General features: G+C 37.3%; 1 protein-coding gene across 1 annotated transcript in view; it reads left to right on the forward strand.

Moving 5' to 3' along the window:
- GPR98 (G protein-coupled receptor 98) overlaps window positions 1-22,353 on the forward strand; it is a 962,819-nt gene that overhangs the window by 233,239 nt on the left and 707,227 nt on the right. The window contains 1 exon segment of the mRNA XM_006875701.1: window positions 7,043-7,207. Within this exon segment, the coding sequence (XP_006875763.1) occupies window positions 7,043-7,207 (165 nt within the window).

Below are 22,353 nucleotides of genomic sequence, written 5' to 3' on the forward strand. Positions count from 1 at the left end.
CTATGAGTCTTCCAACCTTCTAAGTATTCCTTTATATGTGGTTCAGAGTTCTGGGACCATCCCCTGTGCCTGCTTGGTCAGGTATTCTGTGTTGTTGTTGGCGGAGCTCTCTGCTATACGTCCACCCAATCCGCCATCTTGTTTGTTCTCCCCTTTAATAGACTTTTAACTTTTTTTCATGAAATATTTATATGAAGGTGTATTTAACTTTAAAAAAAATTCTTCATTACCTGTGACATATGATTCTCTTCCCAAGTCACTTTTGAGTTGATTAGTGTATTACCTCCCGTAGACATTTCAGTCTATAAAATATTATGGAGTAGTTTTGCTCTGTCTTATGCAGTCATTATGAATCAGTATTGGCTAAATAGTATACAACAAAAGTGATTTAGGAACTGGTTTTTATCCTTTAACTTACACACATAGTCTGATAGTAACTAGAGCTTTTATACAGAGAGACAGATTCCTATTTAGTGCTGTGGAGGTTTGAATCTACCAGCCACTCATGGGGAAAAAGATGTGGCAGTTTGCTTCTGTAAAGAATTCAGCCTTGGAAACTCTATAGGGCAATTGTACTCTGTCCTGTAGGATTGCTATGAGTTGGAATGGACTCAGTGGCAATGGGTTTTATTTTTATTCTTTTATTTTCCCTTTACTATCTTCCTGCCCTACTGTCAGATCATCATAATGGTAACAAGATAGGGGTCTGTCATAGTCTGGGTGTTATACCCAGGATGGGTTTAGCTAGAGAGGGATTTATATTACATACACTTCTTGTACTCTATCTAGGACCCCTGGTGGTAGAGTGTGTTAACCACATTGGACTATTAACCACAAGGCTAGCAGTTCAAACCCACTAGCCTTCCCTCAATAGAAAGATGAGGCAATCTGCATCTATAAATAATTACAGTCTGGGAAATTGTATAGAGCAAGTTGACTCTGTCCTATCAGAATGAATTTAATGACAGAATTTAATGATTGATTTGTACTGTACCTTGGAATTTTTTTTAAAGTTTATTTTGGTGTGGGTGGGTAGGAGTAAGGAGTTATAGCTAGGGTTATGGTTAGGCCTAGTGTTACTGTTAGGGGTGAGGGTTGGGCTAGGTCTATGGGTAAGGTTTGGTCTAGTTTGGGGGGTTAGGCTTATTTTTTATTTACCTATTTATTCATTTTTCTTGAAATCGATTTCTTCTTAATTTGGAAGATCTGTAACTGGATTATTCCCTCTTTTTACTATATGAGTTTTTTTTTTGTTGTTGCTTTTGTTGCAACTGTATCTCTTGTTCTTTCTTTGCAGTCTTATAGGTCTGTTTTTCTTTGCATACTTCAATAAAGAAACTCTGTTTGCGTAGTGGTTACGAGTTGGGCTGCTAATCTCAAGATCAGCAGCTCAAAACTGCCATTCTGCAGGAGAAAGTTGAGTCTTTCAGCTCCCGTAAAGATTTACAGTGTCAGAAACCCTATGCAGGGTTGCTGTGAGTTGGAACCAACTCCACAGCACACATCCATCACCACCACCACATATCTGGGTGATATTGTCATGTATGTTAATTTCAGGTTGTTTTATGTTGCTATTGGTTCTCCAAAGAAATCCCTTTAGTATTTTTGGTAAGGCTGCTGATTTTTACAAATTCTTTTAATTTTGCTGTTATATTTGATGGAGAGTTTTGCTGAATACATGATTCTTGGTTGACATTTTTTTTTGTTTTAGAGTTTTATATATGTGATTCCATTGTCTTCTTGCCTGCATGATTTTTTATGAGAAATCAAAACATAGTTTTATTAGTTCTCTGTTGTAGGTAACTTTTCATGTTTCCTAAACTGCTTTTAGGATTCTTTCCTAGTCTTTGGTTCTAAAAAGTTTAATTATAGTATGTGTTGGTATTTTTTCTTTTGGAATCTATACTGTTTGGAGTTCATTCAAATTCTTGAGTGCCTATCTTCTAACCTTTCATGATGTTAGGGAAGTTTTCTCCAAAAACTCTTGGACAATAGTCTTTATGGTTTTTTTTTTTTTTTTTTTTTAATGTATCTACCTGTTCTAGAGTTCCAATCACATGTAAGTTATTCCTCTTGATAGTATCCACATAAATATTAGTCTTAAAGATTTTTTGTTCGTTCTTTTTATAAAAATTGCTTATCTAGGTTTTTTATTTAGGCATATAGATTTCTAAATCAATTTTTTACTAAACATTACCTAGAATGTAAAAAAAATTAAAATTGCTCATCTAGCAGGTGATTATTAAGAGATATTTTTTTTAAGTGCAGCTATTTGGTTTTCCACTGATATAATTTTTTTTTCTTTACCCTCTCAATGTGTCTTCTATTTTTGAAATCTTATTGTTAATCTGGTTTTCTAATGGCTGATTTTATGTTTCTCACTTATTTTGTTAGTGTGTTTCATGACTTTCCCCACCATAGTTTATCCATGTGTCCCTTGATCTTTTAATCTGTTGACATTGCCTAAGTAACATTATTTAAAATTCATTATCAGATAGTTCTGATATAATTTCTGGTGTTATATTTCTGACTGTATTTTGGTGACTTGTTTGAGGCACTCTGTCTTGTTTCTTTCTCTAAGCTGGAATTGTCTATTTTCACTGAGATGTTGTGGTGTTATAATCAGATAAGGACAGTGAACTGGAGATATCATTGCTGATGTTAGATGGAACTTGGCTGAAAGCAGAGAATTCCAGAAAGATGTTTACTTGTGCTTTATTGCCTATGCGAAGGCTTTCGACTGTGTGGATCATGACAAGCTATGGACAAGATTACCAAGAATTAGTATTTTGGAACACTTAATTGTGCTCATAAGGAACCTATACATAGACCAAGAGACAGTTGTTAAAACAGAAGAAGGGAACACTGAATGGTTTAAAATTAGGAAAGGAGTTGTATTCTTTCACCATATTTATTCAATCTGTATGCAAATAATACTATAAATTGGATTATGTGAAGAAAAAATGTGGCAGGATTGGAGGAAGACTCATTAACAACTTGTGATATGTAGATGATACAATTTTGCTTGCTGAAAGTGAAGAGGACTTAAAAGAAGATCAAAGATCACAGTCTTCAATATTGATTGTACCTCAGTATATAAAAAAAACAAAAATCCTCATCACTGGAGTAATAAATAATATCATGATAAATGGAGAAAGATTGAAGTTGTCAAAGATTTCATTCTGCTTGCATCCACAATCAACACTCATGGAAGCAGCAATCAAGACATCAAATGATATATTGCATTAGGCAAATTTGCTTCACAAGACATTTTTAAAATGCTCAAGAGCAAAGATGTCAGCTTGAAGACAAATGTGCACCTGACCCAAGCCATGGTATTTTAAGTAGCTTCATATGCCGTGTGAAAGACAGTTGGACAATGACTAAGGAATACTATAGAACAATTGATGCATTTGAATTATGGTGTTGGAGTAGAATATTAATGTATCATGGACTGCCAGAAGAACAAACAAATCTGTGATGAAAGAAGTACAATCAGAATATTCCTTAGAAGCCAAGATGGTCAGACTTTGTTTCTCATACTTTGAACATATTGTGAGAAGGGAACAGTCCCTGGAGAAGGATATCATACTTGGTAAAGTGGATTGGCACAGTGGCAGCAGTTGTGAGGATGACGCAGAACCAGGTGGATTTTATTCTGTTGTACAATAGGGTCTCTATGGGTTGAAACCAACTCATCGGCACCTAACAACAACGTTTATATATAGTTGTTGATTGTATATTGGTGTATTCTCAGGCCTTTACCACCTGTTTCCTGGTGAATGTGATAGAGACCAGGAGTGTAAATGCAGTTAGTTCTCTGTTCACGGTTTGTGTAGTGTATTCTAGTGTGTGCTTCTGTGCCTCCAGAGTAAGGATCACTATGCCAGGTGTCTGACCCCAGCAGAGCAAAGGCTGTACAAGAGGAGGTGCCAGTGGCCACTGAGTTGGCATGTTCAGGGTCTGGCTGCATCCCTGTCACCAGCTTCCAGCCATCACCTTGCCCACAGGCTGCAGTGCAGACATCCTCTTGCAAGGGCTCAAGATGGTCATGCTGTTCCACAGTAGCCCACAATCCACTCTTTTTTCTTTTCTCTCACTGTTGCTGTTCAGCTTCTTCTTCCAGTCAGTACTCAATTCACCCTCTGTCCTGTTGTCTGAAGTTCAGAGTTCCAGGATCACATCCTTATCTGTTTTACTTGGTCTCTCAGGTCTTTGTTGCAAAGGGTGGGCTTGGTGCTTCTGTTTACTGTGCCACCTTGTCTTTAAATGAATCAATCACCCTAGCACATGTAATTCTGTCTTTTTCTCTCTTTCTTCTTTCTTACTTTTTATTGTTTGTTTTTTTTCTAAGACCTGAAAGAGGGAACCCAATTAGTATTTGTTCAACTACTTAGAGGAAAAACAAAATTTAACCAATCATAGGAATGAAATATTTCCGAAGCCAGGTTTGGCAATGAGTAGTAAATTTTCTCTATATTTTCAATAGCAAATAAAGAATTATATTAAACTACATTATAGTTACTATTATATGATGCTAATGTTATAATTATTATGAATTTACCTTTCAAAGGAAATTCTATGATAAAATAATAGTAAAAGTGTTTAGATAGGTTCCCAAATACTCAACAACTTTATCACCATTAGCCTTATTTACTTACTTTATAGATAATTAGAAGTTCACCATTTTTATTAGTAAACATGTTGTTCTAATATCCATTATTGTCACTACTCTTAAACTTGTGACTATAAGGCTAGAGCTGAACTTGCTGTCAGAACTGTGTCTTGTTCAAATGCTCCAAAATGTGAATATAACCTAATTATTGTGTAATTATTTTGCCATTCAAATTTTAATTTTAAAAGAACTTGGAAGTCTGAAAAGAGTGGAACATATTTCTGCTATAGGTTAATAAAACTCTTCTTCTTTGGGAAAGGCATAAGCACAGGTAAATATAAGAAGTGGTAAGGTCAGAAGAAAAACGTTGAATATCTCTTAAGCAACATAAAAGTGTGGGAAATGAAAAAAAATATAAAGAAACAAAAACCCCAGAAGTATTAGAATATTAGTATCCTGAAATTTTTGCTTTCAAGGTGCTGTGGAGTTGATTTAGGCTCATGGCAACCTATGTGAGTCAGATAAGAATTGTGTTCCATGGCGTTTTTAATGGCTGATTTTTCAGAAGTGAATCACTAGAACTTTCTTCCAATATATCACTGGGGGTATTTGAACATCCAACCTTTCCGCTAGCATCCAATTGTCTTAACTGTTTGTATAAGCAAGGAGCTCCATGCCGTAATGACTATTATTATTATTGTATAGTATTTTCATCCATTCTTTGTTTCTTGCATACTTGAAAAGAAGTATTTTAATGCATATAAATGTATAATTTGTTTTATAGTCTGTTTCTATTAGCCTCTCAAGTTAGATAAAAAGGTTTAAGGTTTAGTATTCAAACTGCAGACTGATGAAAACTTATAAAAATGTGTTTCTTTTAACTTTGTCATGTGTTTGGAGTTGGCTGTTGAACAATGTATTTCCATACCTCTCCTCTCACTGTTGGGAAAGTGAAGAATCTGATATACTACTAAATTTTGTTTGTTCAGTTTATCTTACTGCTGTCATTTACTATAGTGCTCTAAACAATAATTAGTCATCTTCATTTTGGGAACTCATATTGGTGGCTCAAACCCACCAGTTGTACCTTGGAAACTCTATGACTCAGGGTCACTGAGTCATAATCAACTTGACAGCACTTAACAACAACAACAACAACAACAGTGGGTAGTATAGGTTCAATTGCAGTTTGCACCACAGAGTCAGTATAGATAATTCTGTTGAACCAAGTTGTTCAATAAAAACAATAAAACCCATTCTCATCAAGTTGATTGCGATTATCAGTAAACCTTTATAAGATGTTCAAGAGTGTAAATTTTTATGGGGACACATAACCTCATCTTTCTCCCACAGAGCAACTGGTGAGTTTGAACCTCTGACATTGTGCTTAGCAACCCAATGCCTAACCTACACCACCACCAAGAATCCTTAAATAATAGTAATGTTGTACTTAAGTGCTGTTGAGTAAGTACTGACTCATCGTGAATCTGTATAGGGTTTCTGAAGAACAGCTGGTGCGTTCGAACTGCTGACCTTGCTGTTAGCAGTCCACTGCTTATACTACAGCATGACACCAGGACTACAAATAAAAGAAATATTGTTGTTATTGTTAAGTGTTGTTGAGTTGATTCCAAGTCAAGTGACCTTGTGTAGGGTTTCTGAGAAGTGACTGGTATGTTTGAACTTCCGACCTTGTGGTTCAAACCAACCTTTAGTCCAGTGCTTATTCTACAGTACCACAGCATGACTCCAAGAATGGTAATGGTACAGATAAATTAACTTACAAAATCATCCTTTTCATTATATCAGGTTAATAAAATCTCTTTTTACTTCAAGTTATGGTAATTGCTGATAATTTAGAGGTTGACTTATATCTCTCTTATACAAAAAGCTTGGATACCTTAACAAAGAACTCCCCAATTTTAGTTCCTTAACATAATCACAGTTTATTTCTTCCTCTTAAAAGTCTCCGATGCCAGCATACCTGGTTGGGTGGTTCTTTTGTAAAATCTCTCCTCAAAGAGGCAACTTAAGGACCTTGCATCTTGAATCTCTTGTTCTTCTAGGTTGTTGGAGTTGTCTCCATGTGGCACATGGAGAGAGAATGAGAAGGTTGCGAGGGAAATTTATGGCAAGACTGCTGTTGATATACATTGATTCTACCTATATTCTGTTTCCAGAATTCCATCTTCTAGCCCCACCTAATTGCAAGAAAGGATAGGGAATGCTGCCTACCAAAGTATCTAGGGCAAAAAAGAAATGGGATTTGTTGAATCATTTTTTTCTGCCATATATTGCAACATACTGTAAATAGAATTCTAAACTTAAAAGTTGCAATTATGATAATCTTAAAAATGATATTTAACTTGTTTCTCCTCCTTTTACACCATGCTAGAGTTTTTCTTTTCTCTTCTTTCTTCTTTTCAGGTAATGGTTGATGAATCCCTGTTGTCTGATGATACTGATTCTTATGTGACATTAACGGTTGTCCGGTCTCCAGGAGGAAAAGGAGCTGTCCAACTTCAATGGACCATAGATGAGATGGCTAAAGATGATCTCAGTCCTTTGAATGGAACACTTCATTTTGATGAGGTATAGTCACCATCCTGCTGTTTTCCTCTAATTTGTCAATGCTTCATTTTAATTTTCATAGTGGTACTGCTGAACATGATAGTACTCAATATGTCTAGTAATTAAAAAAAAATCCATGTGGACTATAGAGAACAATTCAGCTAGTTAATTTGGACCCTGGTTTTATCCCACAACAGAGCTGTCTTCCTTTCAACAGTTCTCCAGATGAGAGCAAGCCAGATAGGCGTTTCCCAAGCTCTGCTTTTTTTGTAACACTTACATACATTTATTCAGAAAATCGAGTCAATTTTCCCTTTTAAATGATTTTCTGATTGGTCCTTCTCATTCATGTCTCCATCACCTATCCTTGGATAGAATCTCTTAACCAATATCCTCATTCACATCTTGTTCGTTTTATGGTCATTATCCATATCCCTGGATACCATTTTTCATATCTTTATAACTGTGTCAGAATTTTTTTGAGAATAACCCCAGAAGAGCCAAATAATATTAACATAATTCTGATTAAAATGGTATCTCTTCTCTGGGATAAGTTGAGAAGAATTGACAAACTGACTCCAAAATATATTTAAGTGGCAATTCAAAATAGCAAAAAATAGTCCGAAACTCTTAAAGAAAATAGTGAATGGACTTTTCTATAGAAATTTAAGACAAAATATAACAAAGATAAATAAAACAATATGATTGGCCTTGATGAAAAAAAAACATACCAAATAAATACAAGGGGCTTCAAATACTAATGTGAAAAAATTGATTATTTTTTAATTCCATTAAGCTACTAAATTTTGGATAACTCTTATGGAAAAAAATAGTCTAATTTCATTCATTTTGTGGTTATTTTAAAGGGGATTTTAAAGTAAATCCTAAATTTATAAAGATGAAAGCAGAAGATGACGAGAAAACAAATATAGCAAAATTGATCAATAAATAAACACGCTGTCTCTGAAATTTGAAAAACCACCACAAACAACAAAAAACCTTACAACATAAAAAAGACACTGAAATATAGGAAACATTTAAAACAGTAAATATTCTAATCTTGTTGTTAGTTCCATCGATATATTACTGACTAATAGTGGCACTGTGTACAACAGATTGAAACACTGGCTGGTCCTGTGTCAACCTCACTATCATTGCTATGTTTGAGTCCATTGTTGCTGCCACTGTGCCACTCCATCTCATTGGGGTTTTACTCTTTTTCACTATCCTACTTTACCTATCATGTTGTCCTTCTCCAAGGACTATTCCCTCCTGGTAATATGCCCATAGCATGAGAGACAAAGTCTGGCCATCTTGGCTTCTAAGGAACATTCTGGTTGTACGTCTCCAGCACAGATTTTTTTGTTCTTCTGGCAGTCCACTGTAATTTTAATATTCTTCTCCAACACCATGATTCAAATACATCAATTCCTCTATGGTATTCCTTATTCATTGTACAACTTTCACATACATGTGAGGATATTGAAAATACCATGGCTTGGATCAGAAATACCTCAGTCCTTAAATTGACATCTTTGCTCTTCAATGTTTTGAAAAGTTCTGGTGCAACAGATTTGCTTAATGCAACACATCATTTGATTTCTTTACTGCTGCTTCCATGGGATTGCGAATTCAAGCAGAATGAAATCTTTGACAACTTCAATCTTTTTTCTCCATTTATCATGTGTTATTTATTACTCTAGTGGTGAGGATTTTTGTTTTGTTTATATTGAGGTACAACGTATACTGAAGAATGTACTCTTTGATCTTCACCAGCAAGGATTTTAGGTACTTTTCACTTTCAGCAAGAAAGCTTGTATCATCTACATATTACAGGTTGTTAATGAGTCTTTCTCTAATCCCTATGAGACATTCTTATCATTTATGGGAACAAATAACAATGATGTCAATGCACCGTGCATTTCTTCCTTCGATATCATATGCTTTTTCTATATCACATGGCTATTTTTTTGAAAAAACAAAAAACAAAAACACACATTTATATTTATATGAATAATGAAATAAATAAATAGTGGCTGTCGAGTCTACTCTGACTCATGGCGAACCCACGTGTTAGAGTAGAGCTGTATACCATAGGATTTATTTTTTAAAGCTTTTATTGTGCACTGAGTGATAATTTACATGGTGTTGTTGTTGTTGTTAAGTGCCGTCGAGTCGGTTCCGACCCATAGCGACCCTGTACAGGGTTTCCGAGGGTGTAAATCCTTACGGGAGTAGAAAGCCTCATCTTTCTCCCGCGGAGCGGCTGGTAGTTTCGAACCGCTGACCTTAAGGTTCGCAGCCCGATTCGTAACCACTACGCTACCAGAGCTCCTTAATTTACATGGTAGAACATCAGTTTTGCACGCATCCTATTGTATGTTGTATCATTGCAATAATTATGATCCCCTCCATGCATCACCATTCAACAGTATTTGCTTCTAGTCCCTGGTTTTTTTTTTTTTTTTTTTATGTACACAAAAACACTCAGGAATATATAATCATTTAAACAACCCAAGGGCAAATCCTGCAAGCCAGCCTCCTGGCCACCAGCCCACAATCTTCCTCCTTCCATGAGTCTGGAGTCCTCAGCTGCTGTATCTCTCCATGCCATCATCTTTGCTTCTATCTCTGGTGCCGCTGCTTCTCTGGGTAGGTTCAACATTCAGCTCATACTCTTCTCCCTTGATGGTCCTAGGGTCCTCTGTTTCTGGAATATAAGATTTACTACTCCCCTTCCATGTTACAAAACTTCTACCTTTACAGTTGTGACAATTGCAATTAGTCATGATAACAATTACTCACTATTGAACCATAAGAATCTTTTCACCATCTCGTTTCACCAGACCCATCTAGACAAGATGAAAGCTATTCAGTGAGGACTCTACTTTTCCCTACTCTGAAACTAAACTCCCTCTTGAAAACTTGTAAGCCAACCACTTTATGCCTTTATAGCTCCCTGATTTTAGGTAGCCAATGTCTAAGTTGCCCATCCCCATCAATCCTGTGTACAGTGAGGGTATGTTTGATTCCTGATATGAAGTCTCCTACCCTCTCTGTTGGTATTTTGAGCTACTACATCCATAAGTATAGGTCAAATTCATCAAATTGCAGCAATTTATACTTATTTCCTTTATAATTTTTTTTAATCTTCCTTGAATTCTGATCAAGTCATCGAAGTTAGGTCAAATAGGTACTGTCTTCAAGTTTGGGCATTCTTGTGCATCTCTCCTCACTTCATATCAGCTGGCCATTTCACTCTCGGCTCTATTCCTCTGTGGCTAGGCCGTTTTCCATGGGCTTAGGAGTCGTCAGGTCTCACCACATTTTGGACCAAACATCCCTTCATCTTCTTTCTCTCATCTCCAGGTGAACAGGAGTCTATGGAACATGGTCGAATCAGCTTACATCTTCATTGATACCTTTCCCTTCTACTCCCCAGTCAACCAACGTGGTTGCCAGCAAGCTTACATGCCTGCTCATATGTTTCCTTTGAATTTCAGTCATAAAGGAGGGTTGTCTTGAAGAGACTTGATTACTCACCTTGATGGCTCCCTGGCAGAAAGCTTGTTTGTTCTCTAGTCAATCAGACTGCCATTTTTGTTTTCGATTTTTCCTGCTGGTCTTATTTTCAAGAAATATCTTCTGTTCCTCTAGTTGCTCCAGGCTGGTTTGCATTATCATTTCAAGTGGGAATGTCCTACCTCAGAAGGTTCTGGATGGGGCTCAGGATTCCACCTAAGGTCCTATACATTACAAAGGCTCTGCAAGAGACCTGTTTTACTGGAGAAGTTCTAGAACCCCTTTTATGTATTCCATTCAGTAGGCTGAAGATGGATTTACAATTTTTCTGGAATTATGTTTCCTGATATTCCTTTCTTTCCCAATCAAGTGTCTATTTTACAATAGTAGACAAGGGAAACCAACGTCATAAGACAGTCCAGCATCTTAATATTATTTCTCTTCTTTTACCCCTTCAGGCTAGGCCTCGATCCCTGTATCACAGAGCCCTGTTGTTCCAAGGTTGAAAACACATCACTGTTTCCCTCTGTACTATTTAGCCCATGCAAACCTGCCTAAGTGTTCCCCTAGCTACCTTGTTCTTCCATCCACTTCCCCCTTCTTGTGTATTGTCCTCCCCAACACCTGAACTATGATGTGTCTATCCCCTAAACTGTGTTCTACCGTGCCCTCCCTCCCATCCCTGGCAGCCAACAAAGAATTTCTTTCTTTCTTTCTTTTAGTATGGTATCTTTTCTTAAGCTTCATATTTTTAGTGTTTCCGTGTACTTCTTGGATTTTCATTTTCTTGGTATGTTGTGAAGAATAATTTTCATTGAGGTTACCCTATATTCTATCAACTTTTTGGTCCATTTAAAACAGTCTATTTTACCCTGCAAACTACCTCACTTCCTCATCACCTGGACCTCTGTTGCTATATTTTTACCTTCTTTCACATTGTAATTGTTTTGATCATAGACTGACCTCCCAGATCCTCTAAATTCGTTTTGTTGTTAATGTTCTGTCCTGGACTTTTCCATCTGTCAATTGAATTCTGGGTGTTGTTGCCACATATATCAATCTCTGGTTGTTGTCTATTCTTGTTGGTTCTCAATCCAAAGAACTCTTTTAAGATATTTTTGAAGCACTGGGTTGGCTTTGACAAAGTCCCTTAGCTTCTGTTTATCCTGGAATATTTTTATTACACCATTGTATTTAATTGACAGCTTTGCTGGGTGGACAATCTTGGTTGACAGTTTTTTTTCTTTCAGGGCTATATAAATGTCTCCCTATTACCTTCTTGCCTGCATGATTTCTGATGAAAATCAGAGCTTAATATTATTTGCTTGTCTTTGTAGGTAACCCTTCTCTTTTCCCTAGCTGCTTTCAGGATTCTCTCCTTATCTTTGATTTTGGAGAGCTTGATTATGATATGTATTGGCGATTTTCTTTTGGGGTTTATCCTTTCTGGGGTTCATTGAGCTTCTTGAATGCTTATCTTTTTGTTTTTTAGTATGTTAGGGAAATTTTCTTCCAGAAGCTCTTCAACTATCTCCTTTGTGGTCTTCTGTGATTCTTCCTGTCCTGGAATTCCAATAATTTTCAAGTAATTCCTCTTCATGTTGTCCCATACTATCTTCAAATAATTTTATCCTTATTTTCTGCTTGCTCTTCTATCTTATCAGTATTGAGAGATTTATCTTCCAGCTTACTGGTTCTGGCTTCCATCTCTTCAATTCTACTCCTTTGCCCTTTCAGTGTACTGTCCATTTCTGATATTTTATTAATAATTGTTTGGACTTCATATTGCAGGTTTTGAATTATTTCCAATGCTGTATCCATCTTATTTGATTGTTCTTGTAACACTTTCCTGATGTCTTTCTTATTTTTCTCAATCCCTCCATGGAGCATCTGGAAGGACCTCAACATCATTCCCCTGAATTCCTTCTCAAGCAGTTCCAAAGCCTGCCCTCCTTCCAGTGGGAAGTCTAGGTCTACCTGCAGCTCATTTGTTTCAGTTACTCTATCTTGTTTCTGGACATGTGCCAAAATCTTTGACTGTCTCTTGGGCATCTTCAATAAACAGATGTGTGTTCAGTAATTAGATGAATATATACTGATAAGCTTTTTGATTGCCTCCAGGTAGATGTGATCAGGAGATGGGCATCCCTTCTCACTTTTCTTATTACTCAACTCAGAGTAACTGTAGCAGGTGTTGGCTGTCCATCTGGTGTACAGCAGCTGGTAATGGGTCTTGCCTGGATTATGTGATTTTATAGGGTGTGATTGTAGCTTGGCTATATGACCACAATTTCTATTTCTTCTTGGGTAATGTAGAGAGAGAAAGAGCCCCCCCCCCCCCAAGGTAAAAGGGGAACCAAAAAATAAATAAAACCACAACAGAAAACCAACCAAACAAACAAACAAAAAAACAGATTACTATAGTCTAAATCACACACAAACACACAAAAAAATGTAGCAAAATATGAGTATGACTTTAGTACCCCTTGCTTAGCCAGCTGGAAGTCATTCTGAGAGACTGTTCCATTTTAAGCAGTTCTTGTAAACCTTTCCCCCTTCTTAGATTCTGTGCACTGTGGTCTTTGCTGAGCAGATCTGTATGCATGCATAGTAGAACCCTCTGGGTTGGGGGAGGGGCGTACACTTGCTCAGGCACCTCCTCTAGTCACCAAAGTTGGAGGTGCATAGACAGTGAGAGACCAATGAGCAGGAAAAAATGTTCACACCTTTATCTCCAATGATGGGTCAAACCTCTGTGGTGGGAGCACTCTTCTCATCCTGCTGCTGTTCCGTCATGCCCAAGATGACCGCACCAGCACCCACTGCCAGCCACAGATTACAAAAAACTACAGTGGCTGCAATAATAGGCTCAAATATAGTAATGACATATATTGTTGCAGCCACTGTGCCATTGAATTTTTTTGAGGGTCTTCCTCTCTTTTGCTGACCCTCTGCTTTACTAAACATTATTTTCTTCTCCAGGGACTGATAACATGTCCAGAGTTTGTGAGGTGATGTTTCTCCATCCTTGCTTCACAGGAGCATTCTGACTGTATGTCTTCCAAGACAGATTTTTTTTTTTTGTTCTTCTGGCTGTCCATGCTGTAATTTATATCTTTGACATCATAATTTTTTGTCATCTATTCTTATTTTTGGGAGTCCTTGTGTGGCACTGTGGGTTAATGAGCCAGACTGAAAAGCCATTTGAATTGCAAGATCAATGGTTCAAGCTCACCAGCTGCTTCTCGGAAACCCTATGCAGGGTTGCTATGAGTCGGAATCGACTCAATGGCACTTAACAACAACATTCTTATTCTTATTCTTGTAGTCCTGGTGTGGCACTGTGGGCTAATGTGCTGGACTGCAAAGTTGGTTTGAACTGTAAGGTCAGCAGTTCAAAGGTACTTAACAACAACAACATTCTTATTCTTATTGTACTTCTGGCATGGTGCTATGGATCAGCACTGGACTGTGCACCACAAGGTCAGCAGTACAAACCTACCAGCTGTTCTTTGGAAACCTTATACAGGGTTTCTATGAGTCATAAACAACTTGATTGCACTCAACAGTTGTAATTGTAATGCTGTTGGATAAGCACTTGACCACAAGGTTGGTTTGACCTGCAAAGTAGGTGGTTCAAACTCACTAGCCATTCGTTGGAAACCCTATACAAGGTTGCTCTGAGTCTGAATCAACTCAGTGGCACTTGATAATAACAACAATTCTAATTTGTTGTCCAGCTTTCACATTCACATTAGCCATTTGAAATTACCATGGCTTGGGTCAGATGCACCTTAGTTCTCAAAGTGACGTCTTTAATACATTAAAGAGGTCTTTTGCAGCAGACATGCCACAAATGTCATTTGATTGCTTTACTACTGATTCTGTAGGTGTTGATTGTGGATTATTATCATGACGTTGATTACTGACCTAGTTGTGAGGATTAAAAAACATGTTTTCATGTTGATGTGTAATTCATATGTAGGCTTTGATTTTCATTGTTGTTGTTGCTGTTGAGTATTGTTGAGTTGGTCGGACTCACAGCGACCCTTTCTAGGAGTTCCAAGGAGTGACTGGTGGATGTGAGCTGCTGACCTTTTGATTCAAACTGACCTTTTAGTCCCGTGCTCTATCACACAGCTCCACACCAGGACTTCATTAGGAAGTACTTTAAGTACTTTAAGTCCTCTTCACTTTCAGCAAGCAAGGTTGTGTCATCATCATATCACAGGTTGTTACTGAGTCTTCCTCCAATCCTGATGCCACAATTTTCTTCACATAATCCACCTTCTCAGATTATATGCTCAGCATACAGACTGAATAAACATAGTGAAAGGATACAACCCTGACACGTGCATGTTCTGATTTTAAACCACACAGTATTCTCTTGTTCTGTTTGAATGACTACCTCTTGGGTATGTATAGGTTCTATTTAAACACAATTTAGTATTCTTCAATTCCCATGTTATCCAAAAATTGTTATTTTCTACACAGTCTCTACACAGTCAAATGCCTTTGTATAGTCAATAAAATACAAGTAAATGTCTTTATGGTATCCTCTGCTTTCAGTCAAGTTTGTCTGACATCAACAATGATATAGCTTTTTACATGTCCTATTCTGAATCCAATGTGAATTTCTGGCAGGTCCATGTTGATGTACTGCTACAACCATTTAAAAATTATTTTCATCAAAACTTTATTTGCATACGATATTAATTATATTGTTCAATGGTTCCCTCATTTTTTTGATTACCATTCCTTTGAATGGTATAGGTTCTACTTAATGTGTGTATATATATATATATATATCTGTCAATCAGTTGGTCAGGTAGCTCTCTTCCAAATTCCTTGGTGTACATGATTGAACACTTCCAGCATTGCTTCCCTTTGTTGACACTTCTCAACTGATATTCAGTCAGTTCTGGGAGCCTTGTTTTTCATCAGTACCTTCAGTGCAACTTGGATTCCTTACTTAAATATCATGTGTTCTTGATTTATGCTACCTCATGGATAATGAGTGTCAACCAATTCCTTCCATCTTCTTTTGATGCTTCCTGTGTTTTCAGTATTTTGCCCATTTTTGTTAAGTGCCATCGAGTCTGTTCAGACTCACAGCAACGCTCATAGGGTTTCTGAAGAGCAGTAGGTGGGTTTGAACTGCCGATCTTGTGATTAGCAGTCTAGTCCTTATCCTATATTAGAATGTAGAGCAGCTAAAGTAAATGAAAGACATGGTGAAATAGAAGAACAGAACAGAAGATTTTAAAAAACAGCTTAAAAAGACAAAGTCAAATATTACAATAGAATGTGCAAAGACCTTGAAAATGAAAAGGTAAGCACACATGTAACATTTCTCAAACTGAAAGGACTGAACTAAAAAATGAAATCCTAAGTCATACTATAAAGGGATTTTGCAGGCAAAGTGGAGTCCTGGTGTGGCACTGTAGGATATGCACTGGACTGCTAACTGCAAGGGTGGCAGTTCTAACCCACCTATCACTCTTCAGAAACCCTATACTGGGTTGCTGTAAGTCAGAACCGACTCACCAGCAAGTACCAGCTACAATGGTACTAAATCCCTGACCCCCCAAAACACACATACAAAAACAAACTAACTTATTCCTGTTAAGATGATTAATACTTAGCAACCATATAGGACAGAGTAGAACTGCCCCGTAGGATTCCCAAGTCTGTAATCCTGGTGTGGCGCTGCCAGTTAATATGCTAGACTACAAGATTCATTGGAACCACAAAGTCAGCAGTTCAAGTTCTCCCGCTGTGCCTTGGAAACCCTATATAGGGTCACTGTAGTCAGAACTGACTCGGAGGCACTTAACAATCTTTATTGTAGTGGATTGCCCCTTCTTTCTTACACAGAACAGCTAATGGGTTCATACCACCTATGTTTCTGTTAGCAGCCGATCATTTTAACCAGTGAGTTTGCAGTACTCTTCAACCATGGTCACATCACTTTTATCTAGAACGTTTCCCCTGCATTCTGGTGAAACAGCTTCTGATTGCTCTAAACATTACTATTTAACATTTCTGCAGTTTGAATTTTTCTCTGTATTGCTTCCATGAATATTTTATTTTTGCAATTTTATTATTTTTTTGAGATTCTTAATTTCATAAAACATTATCTAAGTGTCTCTTTTCACTCAAACTGTTCACTCTTCATAGTGTCTTACTCTTAATTCTCACTATGTTAAATGTATTCCTGGTAAAGCTAATTGCTAGGCTGCATTTTGTAACTTCCATCTCTTTGACTGTATGTTGGACATTGTAAGGTCTGGATTAATGTGGATGAGAATACTGTAGCTCTGTGTTGGGGTGGCTGCTGGTTATTTTGGTTGCTGTAGACTAGAGTTCAGAGAAGCTAAGGGACTCTGTTCTCTCTGTTGTTTTCATTCCTGATATACACTATATGCATGCCATTTCACAAGTGAACCTGTTGTCGTTGACTTAATTCTGCCTCAATGATGATCAGAGTTAGAGTAGATGTGTACTCCATACGGTTTTCTATGGTTGACATTGTAGAAAGTAAATCACAAGGCATTTCTTCTAAAGCATCTTTGGGTAGACTTGAATCTCTAAAGTTGTGGTTAGCAGCTAGACGTGTTAACTGTTTGCACAACCCAGAGACTGCTACACCCACCCCAAATTGATTCTTCTGTTTGTGGAAATACTCCTTAGATTTTACACCCAAACCATGGTAATTTCAGTTGCCTCATATACATGTGAAAGTTGAACAATGAATAAAGAAGAATAAACCATGCATTTGAATTATGGTGTTTGCAAAGAATATTGAAAATATCATGGACTGCCAGAAGAATAAACAAATCTGTCTTGGAATAAGTACAGCCAAAATATTCCTTAGAAGCTGTCTGTTGTATTTGGGATATGTTGTCAAGAGGGACCAGTTCCTAGAGAAAGATAGTATGTTTGGAAAAGTTTTTTGTTGTTTTTGTTAAGTGCCCTTGGCTCAATTCTGACTCATAGTGGCCATGTACAGGGTTTCCAAGGAGTGGCTAGTGAACTTGAATTGCTGACTTTGTGGTTCAAATCAACCTTGCTGTCCAATGCCTTAACCCACAGCATCATACCTGGACTCCTGGAAAAGTTAGGGTCAGTGAAAAAGAGAGAGCATCCCACCACAATGGATTGACACAGTGACAACAGCAAAGGACTCAAATGTTATGATAATTGTTAAGATGGCACAGGACAGGGCAGTGTTTCATTCTGTTGTACATAGGGTCACTATGAGTCAGAACGGACTCAATGGCATCTAACAATGACAACAACATTTGATTTTTAGTTTGTAGTCTTGCTATTTTAGTTACCTACATGTGCATTTGGGTAGGATAAAATTTACTGAACTGGTTTTCTGCCAACTTAACTCAGAAATTTCTTCCTTCTGCCTTTGCTGATAAATACCTTAGACAATACAGATGGGTGTAAAATTAAAAAAAACACACCAAAATTTCCCTATATCCTGAATCCTTTTTGATTGTCCATTTCTATTTCCCTAGTGCAAGCACTGTTGACACTTTCTTATGCATACTGCCAAAATTTTTCTTTGAATATTCAAACATTTTTGTTTTATTCTTACACAAATGGAATTTTCTCCGCAATCTGTTTGTAACTTGCTCTTTCTACTTAACAAATTATGCTAAACATTTTTGTTTTCATACTACCTACCCAAAATCCTGCCTTATTGAAAAATTGGTTACATATTTTCCTTTGCATGATTTCTTCTCAGTATTGATGTTGTCAGTCATTGCATCATGAGCACTTTGTTTTACCATGGTTTTCATGTTCCTAACAAGTCTTATCCCTCCTTCTATGCTTCTCTATTTCTGCTTAATATTTAATACTGTTAAAGGTATGGCATTGTAGGATAAGCAGTGGACTGCTAACCTAAAGTCTGGTGGGTTAAACCCACCAGTCACTCTTTGGATGCCCTATACAGGGTTGCTGAGTCATAATTAACTCAATGACACTTAGCAAGTCTTTCTCTAGAGGTTTTCAAACAATTACAGAATTGAAAAAAAAGTTGAACAGCAAACCATTAATCCACAGTGCTCACTAGTTATGGGGTTTATTAAGAAAATCAACAGGTTACAATGCAGGATCAAAATATTCTCAGGGTATAGTTCTTACCTTCAGGACTTCCTCTCCTCAATCATGCCCACAGGCAGACTTCTCTCTGTACATCAAAGTTACAAAGCTCTTTTAGGCCTGCAGATAAATGTCTACAGCACATACCACTCCACCATAAACCTCAGCCTGAAGTTACTGGACTCTAGTTCTGAGGGTCAGCAAACATAGCTCCCATTCTTCTCAGTGTTACTCATAGTTTCTTATGATCCACACAGTTGAATGCATTTGCAATGTCAATAAAGCTCAAGTAGACAACTTTCTGGTATCCTCTTCTTGCAGCCAAGATCCATCTGACATAAGCAATGATGTACTTCATTTCACATCCTCCTTTGAATCCAGCTTGAATTTCAGTTAGCTCACAGTCAATGTCATGCTGCAACCATTTTTGAATTGCCTTCAGCAAAATTTTTTTTTGCTGACCCACTTTACCAAGCATGATATCCGTCTCCAGGGACTGATCTCTCCTGATAATATGTCAGAAGTATGAGAGATGAAGTCTAGCTAACCTGGCCCCTCAGGATCATTCCAACTCTACTTTCAACACAGATTTGTTTGTTTTTCTAGCAGTCCATGGAACCTTCAATATTCTCTTCCAACACTATAGTTCAAATGCTTCAATACTATAGTCTTCATTATTCTTTGTCCAATTTTCACATGTGAATGAGGTTACTGAAAATACTATGTTTTGGGTCTTATAACTGAACTTTTTGCTACTGAACAGTTTTAAAAGATTTTCCTAATGCAATACATTCTTTGATTTCTTGACTGCTGCTTCCATGAATGTTGATTGATTCGAGCAAAATGAAGTCTTTAAAACTTTAATTTTGTCTCCATTTATCTTGATGGTATTTACTGGTCCAGTTGTGAGGATTTTTGTTTTCTTTATATTGAGTTGCAACCTATACAGAAAGCTATGGTCTTTGATCTTCATCAATAAATATTTTAAGTCCTCTTTGCTTTCAGCAAGCATGGTTGTATCATCTGCATGTTACATATTGTTAATGAGTTTTCCTCCAATCCTTACGCCATGTTCTTCTTCATATAATCCAACTTCTTGTTTTATTTGCTTAGCATACCATACAGATTCAATAAGTATGATGTAAGAATACAACCCTGGTGCTCACATTTTCTGATTTTAAACCATTCAGAGTCTCCTTGTTCTATTCGAACGACTGCCTCTTGGTCTATGTACAGGTTCCTCATGAGCACAATTAAGTGTTCTGGAGTACTCCTTCTCCACAGTGTTGCCCATAGCTTGTCATGATCCACACAATAGAAAGCCTTTGCATAGTCAGCAGAGCATAGATAAACATCTTTCTAGTATTTCCCACTTTCAGCCAAGGTCCAACTTGCGTCAATGATATACCTCATTTCACGTCCCCCTCTGAATTTGGTATAAACCTCTGGTAGCTCCCTGTCAATGTATTGCTGCAGCCAATTTTGAATCAACTTTAGCAAAATTAACTTGCATGAGATATTAATGATACTGTTCGATGATTTCCCTATTCCATTGGGTCACCTCTCTTTAGAATGAGCACAATGTGGATCTCTTCCAATCCGTTGGCCAGGTAGCTGTTTTCCAAATTTCTTGGCAGAGATAAGTGAGTGCCTCCAGTGCTGCCTCAGTTTGTTGAAAGATTTCAATGTGTATTCCATGAATTCCTGGAGCCTTATTCTTTTATTTAAGTTTTTATTGTGAATTGAATGATAGTTTACATGGGAGAACATCAGCTTTATGTTCATCCTGTTGTATTTCATTTCATTGCAAAGATTACAATCCCCTCCATGCATCATCATTCAACAGCATTTGCTTCCATTCCCTCTGTTTGTTTGTTTGTTTGTTTGTTTGTTTGTTTGTTTGTTTATTTATTTATTTATTTTTCATTTGGATGTATACCGAAACACTCAGGAATATATAACCATTCAAAAAACCAAAGGGCATACCCTGTTCCCTGGCCACCAGCACACAGCCCCTCTCCCTCCTTGAGTCTAGAGTCCCCAGCTGCTCCATCTCTTCATGCCATCTTCTCTGCCTCCATCTCTGGCATCACTGCTACTCTGTATAGGGTCCGCGCTCCGCTCTTCTCCCTTGATGGTCTTAGGGTCCACTGATCCTGGACTGCAAGATCAACTACTCCCCTCCTTTTGTTACAAAACATCTACCTTTACATTTGCAATATTCATAATCAGTCCTGATAGCAATTATTCACTACTGAACCACAAGAGTCTTATTCCCATCTCCTTTCACCAGCCCCATCCATACAGGTTGGATACCACTCAGTGGAGATATTACCTTCCCCCGCACCCTCTGAAACTAAGTTCCCTCTTGAAAACTTGCAAGCCAGTCACTTCATGCCTATGTAGCCCCCACATTTTGTGTAGCCAATGTCTAAGTTGCCCATCCCTGTCCACAATGTATACAGAGGGGGTGGGAATGATCCTTATTGTAAAGATTCGTTCCCTCTTTTGAGCTACTACATCCATAAGTATAGGTCAAGTTCATCAAGTTCTAGTGGATTAGATCTTTTTTCTCTGGTTGAATTCTGATCATCCATCCATTATAACTAGGTCATGAAGCTTTATTCTTTAGCCATGCTTTTATTGCATCTTTGACTTCCTCCTTCAGTATTATTGGCTCTTGAGCTTATGCTGCTTCTTAAAATTGTTGAACATCAACCATTTCTTTTTGGTACAGTAACTGGGTATTCCTTCACCTAATTTTGATGCTTTCTGCATCATTCAGTATTTTGCTCATAGAACCCTTCAATATTTCAAGTCAAGGCTTGAGTTTTTTCTTCAGTTCTTTCAGCTTGAGAAATGTTGAGCGTGTTCTTCCCTTTTGGTTTTCTACCTCTAGGTCTCTGCACATTTCAGCATAATATTTAACTTTGTTATTCAGCTGACCTTTGAATTTTTCTATTCAGCTTTTTTACCTCCGCATTTCTTCCATTTGTGTTTGTATCTCTTCAGTGGAGAGCATGTTTGAGAGTCTCTTCTGATATCCAATTTGGTCTTTTTCTTTTTTCTTGTCTTCTTATTGACCTTTTACTTTCTTCTTGTATGGTATCCTTGATGTCATCCCACAACTCTTCTGGTCTTTGGTCTTTGGTCTTCAATGTCTGATGCAGCAAGTCTGTTTCTCAGATGATCTCTAAATTCAGAAGAAGCTGGTAAAATTCTTCAATTTCATCATCACTCACTTTAGTGGCTGGTACATAAATTTGAATAACAGTGGTATTAACTCATCTTTCTTGTAGTATACTGATACTATCCTACCACAGAAAGCATTGCACTTCAAGATAGATCTTGATATGTTCTTTTTGATGATGAGTGTGAAACCATTCCTCTTTAATTAGTCATTCCTGGCATAATAAACCATGTGATTGTCAGATTCAAGGTGGCCAATTCCAGTCCATTTTAGCTCATTAATGCCTAGGATATCAATGTTTATTCATTCCTTTTCATTTTTGACAATTTCTAATTTT

This window comes from Chrysochloris asiatica, unplaced genomic scaffold, assembly GCF_000296735.1.
Source record: "Chrysochloris asiatica unplaced genomic scaffold, ChrAsi1.0 scaffold00336, whole genome shotgun sequence".
Taxonomy (NCBI): Eukaryota; Metazoa; Chordata; class Mammalia; order Afrosoricida; family Chrysochloridae; genus Chrysochloris; species Chrysochloris asiatica.